Below are 14,813 nucleotides of genomic sequence, written 5' to 3' on the forward strand. Positions count from 1 at the left end.
TTTGAAAAACAAACTTCTCATTCTTACACATTTTGTAAGAATTACACATACTTTGCATGTGCCATTCTGTATCAGCCATTATATTAAATCTGTGATTGTGTAGACACTTGCCTTAGTTTTATAATGGTACAGAGTCACATGTTTTGGGGAAACTCTCACACCATGATTTAATTATATTCAGGCTAATTTTCTAGGGTAAGAGTATAACTTTCAGCTTAATCATAAATAATGCTATCATGAAGATACAAATGTACAAATTAACTGACGTTTATAATTTTGGGCAGATAGCAGTTGTTGAACTTACTAGGTCAAGGGGTATAATTGCCAAATACATATGACCATTTAGTTAATAAGAACTCCTTAGCTTATGCCATGTTGTATTGAATAAGGATGTTATGCTGACAATTCAGTCTCAGATGTGGGAATTTTTTTTTACATTTTCTTTCTCATTAGTGAAAATAATCAACTAGTGAATTAGTGAATAATCAATTAGTGAAAAACTGAAGTATAAACTAAATGTAAGCTAAACTATAAAATATGGAGTTATATTTTATACTTAGGTTTTTCCTCCATATTTTATAGTTTAGTTTACATTTAGTTTATACTTCAGTTTTAGAGATCCATACCATTTCCTCTCGTAGATAAACTATCTGGACTTGGGGGTACTTAAAATGTTCTCAGTGGTGTGTCAGGGTGAGCGTGCGCCACCAGTAAGTTACAGAGGAAGTTCTGAAAGCAGTGATTCACTTGGATTGAGAAAGAGTAAACTTGGTTTCGTTGTATAAATGCAGACCCAGGCTAACGAGACTTCCTGTTATATGTTTCGTGGCTGAATTAGACAGAGAGAAATAAGGTTAATATGCTGATTGGAAGAATGCTTGAAGTCAAGAGTGATGGCAGTATGCAATTTAACTTCATTGGTTGCTGTGAAAAAACAAAAAACAAAAAACAAAAACTGGATTAGTTAGACAAATGACCTTAAAGTAACTATTTAAAACTGTTGCCTTAAGTTATTACATAATTTATCAAGTTAGAAAAATGTAATGACTGCACAGTAGAGCTATTAGGAAAATTCATGCAACTGGAAAATTTGTCATATGTCCTTGGTAGAGAGGTAATAAAAGTATAGAGTGAGGGGAGGGACTGGCCCAAGATTTCTGACTGAGAGGTGAATTTCACAGACTCTGAGATTTGAAGGCACTTTGAAGTTCTTCAAGTTTAGTGATACCTGCCATGATTCTAAAAGAACAAAAACAAAAACAAAAACAAAACAAAACAAAACAAACCAGAAATATTGAGAGAAGGCTGAAAATAAATGTAGTTACCCAACTGCCAACTTTTCAATTTTAAAGATATTTGCTACTGCACAACTTATCACTTATTGCAATGCATAACATAATGTAATAAAGTCAGTTGGCACACGGTGTCATTTATAAAAAAATTTTGTGCATTAAACTTACATAACCTTATGAAAAGAACACTCGTCATTCTTACTTTGCTGGGACAACAGCCAAATTTTAATCCAGGATTGGGTCCCAATTGTGAGCAGGCAGTGAATTGGGACTCTCTCTTGGAGAAGGACTCTGGAGAACCTGAGGGAAGCCGATGAACTCAGACAAGCAGAGACCCAAACCAAACCATCATCTTCTCTCTCTACTTCACAGAGCTATTCCATGGTGAGGAATTTGAGGTTTATCTCTTTGCACGCTCTCAAGCTGGTGGGTTAAACTGTAGTCAAAACACAAGAGTGAGTTATGGGTTAGTTACTCATCAAGTTAACCAAAAGACCTTAAGTTAAGTCAAATGCACAGCAAAGCAAGCACAGTTGAGTCTCCAAGGCCTGAGAAAGGTCAGATTCTTATCCTCTGAAGTCACGATACTAAATTAGTTGTTTTTACTGGTCCCTCAATGCCTGGGATGGCAGTTCTGCTAAGAGCACTCATTTCATTGCCACAGATACGGCAAACAGTCCTCTGTGAACCATTTTGATGGCAGCAACAGGCCCATATGGCTGGATGACGTCAGCTGCTCAGGAAAAGAAGTCAGCTTCATTCAGTGTTCCAGGAGACAGTGGGGAAGGCATGACTGCAGCCATAGAGAAGATGTGGGCCTCACCTGCTATCCTGACAGCGATGGACATAGGCTTTCTCCAGGTAAGGACAAGATGTTGCTCTTGAGGTCACAGATGTCCACTCTGTTCCTCCAACCAGTGGTCTGGAATGTGAAACATTTTCCATCCTTGATTTTATTGTCAAAAGGTCTGTTTTCCATGAAAAATAACCTTTTGAATTCTCAACTACCATTTCATGTCTAAATCTGGATTTGCTTTTCATTAAAAATCTAGATTGCTCAATTAAAAAATGTTTATAATTTAATCCGAAGAGTTTTTATGATAGGAGAGAGCCAACTCCCTTAGGTTGTCTACCTACCTTGAAAATCATAATTATGAACCTGAGAATGGGTCCCAGAGACATTTACACACACACACACACACACACACACACACACACACACAAGATTAAAACATAAAATATGGTTTGTCATTTTATTTAGAGTCTATACAAATTTAGGGTTGGAGAGCTGTCTCAGTGAAGAGCACTGGCTGTTCTTCTGAGGTCTGATATTTAATTCTAAGACGTCACATGTCAGCTCCCCACTACCTGTGAGTATAGTCTCAGGTGATCCCAGCCCCTCTTTTGGCCTCTGTAGGAACTAAGCATGCACAGACATTTTTACAAACAAAACACTCAATATACATAAAAGTAAATTAAATACAAATAGAATAGATGAAATTTTCTTAAAACTACTGCGATAGATCATGGAGATCTAATTCCATGTAGGTATATTTTTCCTAACATTTATACAAAGATTTGAAAGTATAAAAGATGAAAACTAAGAATCTTAAAAAATTTCATCAGGTTAAATTTTGTTTTTGGGAAATCACTGGTTTTTTTTAAACCTTCTTTTGTGAAGAACAGTAAAATTTCAGACACTTTAATAAGAAATGTAAAGCCTCAAATGTTCTGTTTCATACATAGCTAAAACTTGCCACAGTTTGAATGTTACTAGTTAGACGTGCATAGCACAGCCACGTAAACATTTTCTGGTTTTGACTCTGCTATGTGATTCTCTCTCCTGTCTCATGAAGTAATCTTGACTAAGGATTTAAGCTAAGGGTTGAATCATTCTGGAGACGACAAGGAAGGACGGAGAACTAAACATCGTCTTTTTTTTTCTCTCTCTTCATTAGGACATAGGTTACATGAATTAGGACACACCCCAATGACTTCACAGCTTATTTTGCCACAGTATGAGAGTCTCAGTGAGGGCTTTAAACAGCACCACGTGTTCTGTTTTTTTGGGGGGGGGAGGGGATGTAGATTTGGGTATAGAAAAATAAAATATGTTCATCTTGCCAACAAATCTTTTTAGGTAACAAATGTCAAATCATAATGCCTTAATCCTGTATGTTGTTTTAAGCATGCATTAAGTAATATTTTGATCATCAACTCCCTGATTCCACCTCTTTAGTTGTTCTGATTATTTTTACCCTTAAGTTTTCACTAGTTAGTTCTCCTGAAACCAGAAGACCCTTCCAGTAAAAAGGCAACCAAAGGTGCATGTATCAATCTGCTTGTGTTGGTGTGAAGTCCACAGATGGAGTGGTGTCAACACAGATATGATAGTTATGATCTCACAGTCAGGAAGTGAGACATTAAAAGCCAGGATCTCAGTGAAGTTGGCCATTTAAGAGGCAGGGACTTCAGAAGCAGGGACTGAAAAGGATACAGACTCTCCTGGTTCCTGTCCTCGACTTGTAGATGGCAGGTCTTCTCCTGGTGTCTTTTTTTGCATAATCTTTCTTTTTAAACTAAGTCTGTCTTCTCTTCCATGAGGACACCATTGTATAGACCTGGGATGTGGCTTCATGGCTGTACTTTTCTATCCTGGAGAGTGAAGACCCTGAGTGACCCCATTCATCTACCTTCTATGATCTCCATGTTGTGTATGTCTGTGTCTGTCTGTCTGTCTGTCTGCCTGTCTGTCTATCATGGCAGACAGAGATGTGACATTCTATCATTAATGCAACTTGAACCTTAATTTACGAGAAATCAGTTTCTTAGTTTTAAAATATTCATGTGTTTTGTGATTTAAGTCCTTCGTTTGAAATAAATAGTTGAGAAGGCACCCTTTCTAGCAGCCTGCCCAGCTTCGTTATCCAACTATGCCAATGTTTATACCTTCCTAAAAATTCTGACTTGGAATTATATATTCTAGCTACATTCATGAGTTACAGAACGACCTAAAACAAAAGAACACTTCTATTACTATTTAGAAGTTAGTTGTAATAAAAATGGCTAGCTTATGATTTAGAGTGCCATGCACCTGTTGTCCATCCATCCATCCATCCATCCATCCATCCATCCATCCATCCATTCATCCATCCATCCATCCATTCTTGTCCTCTACATATGAGAAATTCCGAATGCCAGGAACAGAAAGTTGAGCAAGATGAGCCCATTGATTGCAGGGCTTTAATAAAGACAGCAAGAGTGGATGCAGGAAAATACTGATATCTCACCTCCCTCTCCAAAGGAAAGGATTTTATATCTGATTTTTAAAAATTGTACTTCGTAAGGTTTTTTATGCTTTGACATAACCTGGCTTCTTTTGGCTTTTCTAATGTACTTAAACCACGACTTAGGTTTTCCCATCAGACTAGTGGATGGAGAGAATAAGAAGGAAGGACGAGTGGAGGTTTTTGTCAATGGCCAATGGGGAACAATCTGCGATGACGGATGGACCGATAAGCATGCAGCTGTGATCTGCCGGCAGCTTGGCTATAAGTAAGGAAGACAGAGTTCTCTGGGATGGTACCTGGCGACGGTTTCTCTGACTTGTATTTTTTTAGGTTTATTCTAGTGAGTTTCTTTTATGTGAAAAGTTTCTAATTATTGACAGCAAGGTGATTTGGAATTATAAAGAACCAGTAGGCAGTCTAGTTGTATTTACTATAGTTTCCAAATAAATATATATATCACATACCATCACAAATACAGTATTTCTGTGCAGCTCGATGACAGTGCTGTGGAGTACATGGAGAGGGGGCTAGTATGGGAGACAGAGCCCGGATGCCTTTATAGGGACTTGTTCAAGAGAGTTTTTAATGAATATACTCAGGAATATAACCATTAGCACATTGACTGTGTGTATATACTCAAGTTTGTCCAGGGCAGTAGGCTGCTTTCCCATGTGGCTACACTAATTTACACACCCATGAAATTTGTGAATGGCTAAAGTTTACCTCATCACTAACCCCAAACCCATGTCCATTTGTCTACTGACTGTCAGTATTTTCTTTTATATAAAGGGCAATGTATGGCATCTATTTTTATTGAGATTATTTTATTTGAGATGTAGCTTGCTTTTTTTTTAATCTAAGTTGTTGGATTTTTCAAGTTTTTGTGTAAACTTTGGGATTATTTTTTTGTAGGATGTGTGTTTTCTCTAGAAAAGCATTGCCAATTATTACAAACACCAGCTTTCTGACTTTTCTTACTTTCCTTAGTGTGGTTTGCAGGAAAGTGGATCAGTCTTTCTATCTTGTTTATGTTTTTGCTAATTATTTTTTCTAATGTGATATGTTAAGGACAGTTTTCCTAGTTCTAACTTTTATGATTTTTTTCCTTTCATGAGTGTGTTCAGTATTTATTCAAAATTGAATAAAATATGGAATTTTTAGTTCTCTTCTTTAACAAAGGTTTTGGATTGTATATCTTCAGAAAGTAATGTCAAAATAACAAAAAGGAAATATTCCAAAATAAGTCTTCCCTCCACAATTCCCAGCTTTTTTTCCTGTGTTTTGAATTATACTTTTGCTTCAAAAGGAAGTGAAAAAAATTAGTCTTTAGGTCTCTGGTTATTATTTAATCACATATTTTTCTTGGCACTGTGGTAGTAAAGAGGGACGTTTTGGGGGTGACTTTATTTTTGACATTCTCTTGTGTGTGACTTTCTAAGTAGAAGCTAAATTAGAGGGAGTTGATTCCGTAAAGTATCAAAGGCCTACGCCAATGAACAGTGTTAAGTGTTCTGACAGTCACAAAAAGTGATGGTCAGTACATGCTTACACTAATTGTAGTATTCAGATCTAAGGCAGAGTTGAGCTGGTGTGTGCTGACGTCTGCCAGGTGCTCGGCTGGCTGACCTGCGGTATCTGAAGAGCACTCTGTTTCCAGGGGTCCTGCCAGAGCAAGGACTATGGCTTATTTTGGGGAAGGAAAAGGCCCCATCCACATGGATAATGTGAAGTGCACAGGAAATGAGAAGGCCCTGGCTGACTGTGTCAAACAAGACATTGGAAGGCACAACTGCCGCCACAGTGAGGATGCAGGAGTCATCTGTGACTATTTAGAGAAGAAAGCATCAAGTAGTGGTAATAAAGGTGAGTCACTTCTGGACCACTAAGCCAATGAAGGCATGCTCATGACCCCACCAGACTTTGTTAACAGAATCCTAGTGCAAAGGCAATGAATGTGCATAGCCCCTTGTGGTCTGTGTTCATGTTTATGCTGTGTCTGTGTAAGGCTTACCGAGGGGCAAGTGGGCTCCTGGAAGCTTGCAGTCTCTGAGATCAACTCCAGCTCCCTTTACAGTCTCAGCCATTTCTGCATTCCTCCTTCTTGGTCGTTGTCTCCTTAAAGACTCAGGACCAAGATCATTCTTATTATTACAATCTGAAAGAGTGGGAATAGCTTTGAAGAGACCTGGTTTGGATTGGTTTTGAAGCAGACTCTCATCATGCTCAGGCTAATCTGGAACTCTGCAGCCCAGGTAGTCATGACGTCACCACAATCCCCCCCTGCCCCGCCCTCAGCTCGCTGAGTGTTAGAATTACAGTTGTGAGCCAGCATACCTGCTTAAAGTCAATTTTTAGAAGACAAGTTTTCTTTTGTAGATTTTATTCTCTAAATATTTAAAGCTTAAGAAAATTGAGAATGCAGTGCAATATTGGGATACTAAGTTGCTCTTTCGTTCTTAAAGGTTTTTTTTGCATATTCAAGCTATATAAAATAATGAATACTGCTTTAAATGAAAGAATGAGAGAATTAGCTTTTTTGAGAAATCTTTGGTTATCTTTTATAAAAAGAACAAGCTTTTTCATCTGTGTAGAATTACACAGTTCTGGTTCATTCACACACCTCCTCTCTAACAATTGTTGAGATAATTACAAGAGCAGGAAAGAATGACATGGTTCCTTGAGTTTGAGGAGCTTCTGAGAGTGATAACAATACTCGAACGTGGGCTGGAGAGACGGCTCAACACCTCAGAGGACTGGCTGCTCTTTCAGAGGTCCTGGGCTCAATTCCCAGCACCCACTTGGCAGCTCAGAGCTGTCTATAGTTGTATTTCCAAGGGCTCCAACACCCTCTCACAGACAAATGTGCAAACAAGACACCAATGCATCTAAAATAAAAATAAATTTTATATATGTATATAAATATGTATATATTCATACATATACATGTATATACATATATATATGCACACACACACAGAAGCTTGTTTTCCCTAAAGACAGCTTGTTTCCTTAAAAACAACTTAATTTGTTAAGTTCCTTTCAATATTAAAATTACACTTACAAATCAAGTATAACAAATTATTTGGATTATGCCAAATTCCCGAAGCAGTTGCAAATGTAAAAGTGAATGTTTAAACACATTTTATTTTGATGCTTTTCCATGGTAGGCAGTGCTTCCATTCCTCAATGAAAGTGTTCCATGTCTATCCAGCTACATGATAGATAGAGTTTCCTTCATTATCTTGTTGCTTTCTGCTGCACCTCAGAACCTGGTGACTTCCAGAAGACAAGCACAAGTGTTTGGTGATTGGTCATCTGATGAGATGCTCTTATAATGGACTCCGTTTCGCTTCTCAATTCTTTGCTACAGTACACACAGCTCCAGACTGATTTTTGGTTTTTTAAGTCAGGTGCTTGCACAAGAGTGATGCACATTTTCAGTTTTGCTTGCTTAGCATTAAAGCGATACTTTTCTTGGCATCAGCTACACTGGCTCAACTTGGGACATCATTGCAAAGCTTTTCTCATATTCTAAATTACAATGCCATTATAAATTGCAAATCCAAAGGGATGCGGGGTCAGGTTTTGATGGCATGCCCCTAAGGTCATTGGTACACATTCTGTACCTCTTTCTTTGCCAAAACCTCCTGCTGGCTCTCTGGTGGAGTCCCTTGCCTAGTCATCCTGGAACCATTAGCACTGATTTAGTCTTCATGATCTTGGTACAATTCCCAACCCTTCCTATACAGACAGAAAAACAACAAGAACAAAACCACAGTGTGTGTATACTATGTACTTCCTATTTTAAATTGTTTATGCTTATAAACAATGCATATATATATCCATATATAAATATGTAATATGCAAATATTTAAATATATACTTGAAGAAACTGCTCCTACATAAATTATTTATAAAATTATTTTAAAATCTAGTCAGGAGGCTTTCTATATTGGCTTTTGTTTTCTAATCATTTGCCACTTTCTCATATGTTTAATTGAACTCTTGTGCATTTATGTCAGAAATGTGTAGAGAAGAATAACCAGGGTTGTGGCAGCTCTGGGATCCTTCAGAGTCCAGTGACTGGAGACTTTATAAAGTTCCTGATCTACTTGCATGAAATGTGTTGTTTGGTTAAAAGATAATTCTTGTTGCAAGACAAATTATGCTGCAAGTTTCAGAGACACGCACTTTTAAACAGAGGAGGGAGTTTCTAGGGGAGGTGTTGGGCATTAGCAACCCCTCTCTGCTTTCAGAGATGCTCTCATCTGGATGTGGACTGAGGTTACTGCACCGTCGGCAGAAACGGATCATTGGTGGGAACAATTCTTTAAGGTAAAAGGTTTTTCAAGGAGATCCTGATATTACAGGATTATTGATGTATGTTTGTGCTACAAAGGTTACAAACCCAGGGTTTCATTTTATAAATTAAGTAAAGATTACACTGATAGTTTTCCTGCCCTTTGATGCAGATTCAGTATATACAGGCTTTGTTAGTACATCACTGTTTGTGATTCATGATATATGTTTCTGACACAAAATGTGGCAGAAACAAAACATGACTGTGAGGAGCCATTTAATGGACAATTGGTTGTTGTTGTTGTTTTTTAATCAATGTAAAATGTTTATTCATAGTTCTTCAAAGTCACCATTCCTCATAAAATTCTGCCAGGGCCAGTGACATGGCTCATTGGTAAAGGTGCTTGCCACCAAGCCTGGTGACCTGAGTTTGGTACCCAGATCTCCTGTGGTAGAAGTAAGGAGCTGACTCCCACAAGTTGTCCTCTCTCACACACTCACACACACACACAAGCACAACACACACACACACACACGCACAAGCACGCATGCACGCACGCACACGCACACACACGCACACGGAAAACTTATGAAGTTAAAAGCCAAGAAAAATTACAACGGCAGCTTATTCCAAACCTGAAAGGCGTATCTGATGTATATAAATATTGAAAGGTTAATGCACAGCTATTAATATAAAGACCTTTAAGTTCTTTCCATTACAAGCCTACAAGTTAAAATTTGTAACAGTTATAGATAATATAGATAATATCACTTAATGCATATTTACATGGTAAAAGGTCATATTTATGAGAAACAATATGTATAGTATTGAATAGCAGTCATTCTCAACCTGTGGGTTATGACTCCTCCTTTGGGGGTCAAACAACCCTTTCATTGAAAACACAGATATTTATGTTACAGTTCTTAACAGTATCAAAATTATACTTATGAAGGAGTAATGAAATAATTTTATGGTGTGTATGTGTGGAGTAGTTCACCACAACAAGAGGAACTGTATTAAAGGGTTGAAGCATTAAGAAGTTTGAGAACAACTATTGTATAGTATCTGAATATTGAAAGGACCACATGAGCTTTCGAATATAGTGAGAACTTTGAGTTATAATTTCTATCTATGTTCCATCACTAAGAGGAGTCGAAAGAGGTTGAGGAAGTAGGGAGAGGGGAAGAGAGGTTGGCGGGGGGGGGGGGGAGAGGAAATTAGAGGTTTTTATTTATTTAATTGAACTTTATTTGTAATTCACTTTTTTTACACTCCATATTCCATTCCCTGCCCCTCCCATCCACCTTCTGACCACTCCACATCCCACACCTCCTCCCCACCACATCCCATCTCCACGTGGATGCCCCCACCCCTCACCCCACCTGACTTCTTGAGGGTTAGGTGCATCATCTTTGAAAGATCTCAGGGGTCCAGATTAATTGAGACTGCTGGTCCTCCTACAGAATCTCCCTTCTCCTCAGCTTCTTTCAGTCTCCCCTAATTCAACAACAGGGCTCATCTGCTTCTGTCCATTGACTGGGGAGGGGAGGTTTTTAAGACCAGCTTTTGGTTTAAGTACTTCTTTAGGATACATGGGTTAAGTTACACATGTGGTATAGGGTAAGTAGAGAAGTTACACGGGGCTCATGAACTACAAAGAAGACATCTTGTTTCCAAGAGTCAGAGAAGAGAGTAGATGCCTGTAGACAAATTTCCAGAGTTGTTATTTGTGACCAATAGTAAGAGACCAATCTGCGAGAGTTGCGTGCACATCATTCTCCATGTGGGAAGGACCGAATGGCTCCACTCTGAGCTCTGGGAAGACCCCCCCTCCCACCTGCATTGTTTTACCTGAGGCTCTTCTTTCCTTTTCTCCTCTCTTGAACATACGCTGACTTCCAGGGGTGCCTGGCCTTGGCAGGCTTCCCTCAGGCTGAGGTCGGCCCATGGAGACGGCAGGCTGCTTTGTGGAGCTACCCTTCTGAGTAGCTGCTGGGTCCTGACAGCTGCACACTGCTTCAAAAGGTATGTGTCCCTTGTCCCAAACAGCATGGCTTCCTCCAGTTCCATGCTCATAGGCTCTGAGCACGGCAGAGCACAGCTCTATGCCTTCTCTGTTTGCTCTGTGGCACTGCGTATGTGGCGGAGGGAATGCCAGGAAAAACAGCAAAGAGGCCTTGGGAAGCAACTCTGTTCTCAGTTGTACTACCAATTTAAGCTTATCCCCAGCTAGCTTATGAATAAATGAGACAATGAGACTCAGACTATGGTTATTTTACTTGGCCTTGACAATTACTGGCAGGTAACACCCAGTCTACTCTAAACTGCTGGCCTGGCTACCTCCCCGGCTGTGCACCCCAAATACTTGCTGTTTCTCCTGGCCATACACTCATGGTTCATCTCTCTCATGGCAGCTTCCTCTTCTCCTTTTCTTCCTCCTCTGTCTCTCTCTCCCAACCAGGACACTCCACACTCACCTACCTCTAATCCCTCCAGTAACTGACTGTAGCCAATTTTATTTAACCAACAGTTTTAAATTGAGGAACAAGGTTTGCACAACAGAAGCCTGTAAACATGAGAAGTCAGTCTTAGGCCTAGACCTTAGAGTGTAGAATTTAGTGTTACAATACATAGTTAAGAGACCAAGCCTCAAGAAATAAAATAAATGATTAAAATAAGGTGGAACAAGGGGGAAGGGAAGGGAGGTTTTGGGAAGAGGAAACAATGCTTTCCTCAAGTATACAATAATATACAATAGGTAGGTGTGGAGACTGAGGCAGGAGGATCACTGAGTTTGAGACTAGCATGGGGTGCATACTGAAAATATCTCAAACAGACAAACAACACACAAAATCCGAGTTTTGATATGGGGAAAACTCACATACTGGTAGATGTAAAATCGATGCCCTATTATTTGGTTAGGATTTCTAAGGAGGAAGGATGTAGCCTTGGTGCTTTTAATGCTTCTGCACTCTCGACGGTTTGTATATTAAGTTTCTCTGTACCTTCTTGAAAGTCACACTACATTCTATAGGTGGAACCACAATATGAACTAACCAATACCCCCGCTCCCCCCCCCCCCCCAGAGCTCTTGACTCTAGCTGCATATGAATCAGAAGATGGCCTAGTCGGCCATCACTGGAAAGAGAGGCCCATTGGTCATGCAAACTTTATATGCCCCAGTACAGGGGAACGCCAGGGCCAAGAAGTGGGAGTGGGTGGGTAGGGGAGTGGGTGGGGGAGCGTGTGGGGGACTTTTGGGATAGCATTGGAAATGTAAATGAAATAAATACCCAATTAAAAAAAAAAAAGAAAGTCACACTACACCTAATTTATGCTTAGCTCTTATAGCACTGTTCTGACAAGAGGGAACTCTTGTCCTAGAAATGTTATCAGTCCATCCTGAGCTCTTACCAGCTCATTGAGGGAAACTCACTCGGTCACTGTCCAGTGGCGGGGCTGCTCTAGCAGTGCCTGCTCTAGACTCGCTCTCACCCTCTCTGTCCTCATTCACAAACTCTAGTAGATAACCATTTACTTAAATTCATTCTGACATTTAAAAATGTATACCAACATTTGACAAAATGTTGATAATTACTGAAGCAAGGTGACGAACCCAAGAAATTGCGGCATACTATTTTAGTTTTGTATGTTGCAAAATTTGTCCTAATTAAGTGTTTAAAAAGAATATGTGCCATATGGTTGAAAACCTCTTCCAAGTAAAGCACTGTCTCTTCCCCATGAGATTGTTAGTGCACTTTTGCTTCACTGTGTACTCAGAGTCTGCTTGTGCAGAGTCACTTTAACTGCCCTAGGGGCTGCCGCTTCTACTGCAGGACTTCAGTTCATTTCTTTCCCTCATTAATGGGCAGTCAGTTATTCCCATTCTTCCAATACTAGGCAGAGAATTGGGCTGCAGTAGACATCTCAGTAGCATTTGTTAGGTATGTGAATATATGAATGCCTCCCATCATAAATTATGTTCATAGTCTTTTCGTATTTTCTATATCATTGTCTTGTCATAGTAGACTTGATTTTGTTGTTGTTGTTGTTGTTGTTGTTGCATGTTTTACATCCAAAGCCTTTGTGGTTATGTGTTAACAAATATCTTTTCTTGGTATGGCTCATGCTCTTTCCTATTGTTTATGGTTCTTGTCAGTTTGTAAGGAGCCTTGTACATGTTATTTAAAATCTTTCCCTAACCCAGATGTGATAGTGTACACCTCTAGTCTCAGCGCTCAGGAGGCAGAGGGAGATGAATCTCTGGGAGTTCCAGGTCAATCTGGGATAAGTTAGGGAATTCTAGGTCAGCAAGGATTATATAGCAAGATCCTGTCTCAAAACAAAACAAAACAAAAATAAAAAAAACCAAAACAAACAAACACTTTCCCTTAGTTCCATACAATAATTGTTCTTAGCTGTTCTGCTTTTTCTTTAAAAATATTTAAAGGCTTTGCTTACGGTTCACTTATATGCCTGGCATCTAGCATGAGGAGGGGCCTGAGTTTATATTCCTCTTTGAGGATGGTTCCCCCACTTTTCTGTCTTGAATGTTCCCATTCTTACCCACTGTCTTATGTTAACTATGTCACACACCACATCCTTGCATGCCTGCTCAGTGGTCTCTCAATAATTGCTTGTGGATTTGAGTTCCATGCTCAGGGTGCTTCGCAGGGCAGAAATCCACATTCAGATGTTTGCTGTGTTGGAAATATAAGAAATGTAACTAAGTCTGAAAAATCCACCCACAACAAAATGTTTTAAGATATTTCTGTGTTATATAGATACAGAGACAATAAAGGTAATAAATATTCACCCCCTTAACAAGTCACTATTGAGGCTGGGCAGTGGTGGTGCATGCCTTTAATCCCAGCACTTGGGGGGCAAAGGCAGGCAGATCTCTCTGTGAGTTCGAGGCCAGTCTGGTCTAAAGAGCTAGTTCTAGGGCAGCCAGGGCTACACAAAGAAATCCTGTCTCAAAAAAACAAACCAAACTAAACCAAAAACAAACAATCAAAATCCACCGCCATGACGATCACCACCAAAATCTATTGGTTCCTAGGCATATGCAGTAGTGATTCAGCTAAGAACTGGACAGGTAGGATGCTTGCTTTCCCTTCAGTGTATGATGTTGCTGTAGGGGCCCAGAGGAGAGGAAACAATATTTCCAAGACTAAATAGTTTAGGGACCATCTTTAAAGTAGACTCTTTTCACCACGATGTTAGATACATTTAGCTTGCGAAGTGACAAGGTTCCTGGAACTCAGGCTTATGTCTGCTGAGTCCTGACACTGACACTCAGGGGTCTCAAGTGGTTTGTAAATCTCAAGTGTGTTCGAATGTTCCATTTGCTTGTTGAGAAGGGCAGGGTATGGTCTGAACTTTGAAAATAATGACAAAGTAGAATATATAATGGAGTTGACAGCTGCTTAACCTTGTTTTGTTTAACAAATTCATTGCTAAACTGAAAACAGACTCTGAAGATAAGCTACTCACAATGAATAAATAATGCATTTGAAGGCAGAATCGTGATCGAAGAAGATGTTGACAGACTGGTTCCAATTAGCGATACAGATGAGGGCAAAAGATAATGTCATCTTTATCTCCAGAAAGCCGTCTCAATACAGCACCAATGAAAAGGGCTCATAAAATAGTGCCTGCCTAACACTCCTGCTATGTAATGTGGTATCTCACAGGCTGGCGTACAACACCACTACTGTGTGCCAGTAATGTGATTCAGTTTCTCACAAAATTAATTTGTTGACAGAACAGAGTCCAAATGAAGCACTGAAAACCCTTGCTATTTTGTCTTAGTTGGCTCAAGAGACTTATGAGAAAAGCACCAGGTTTAGAAAGGACTGACTGTGCACTGACTGTGCGATGACTGTTCACTGACTGTGTGCTGACCGTGCTTTGTCTTGGGTGCTACAC

At 39.5% G+C, this 14,813-nt stretch overlaps 1 protein-coding gene across 1 annotated transcript in view; it reads left to right on the forward strand.

Moving 5' to 3' along the window:
* The window catches only part of Prss12 (protease, serine 12 neurotrypsin (motopsin)), a 59,690-nt gene that overhangs the window by 33,805 nt on the left and 11,072 nt on the right, over positions 1 to 14,813 (forward strand). Inside the window, exons 5-9 of the mRNA NM_008939.2 lie at positions 1,957 to 2,153; positions 4,706 to 4,847; positions 6,240 to 6,445; positions 8,839 to 8,917; positions 10,785 to 10,907. Of these exons, the coding sequence (NP_032965.1) occupies positions 1,957 to 2,153; positions 4,706 to 4,847; positions 6,240 to 6,445; positions 8,839 to 8,917; positions 10,785 to 10,907 (747 nt within the window). The remainder of the gene's footprint in view (positions 1 to 1,956; positions 2,154 to 4,705; positions 4,848 to 6,239; positions 6,446 to 8,838; positions 8,918 to 10,784; positions 10,908 to 14,813) is intronic.

Source organism: Mus musculus, chromosome 3 (genome assembly GCF_000001635.26).
Source record: "Mus musculus strain C57BL/6J chromosome 3, GRCm38.p6 C57BL/6J".
Lineage (NCBI taxonomy): Eukaryota > Metazoa > Chordata > Mammalia > Rodentia > Muridae > Mus > Mus musculus.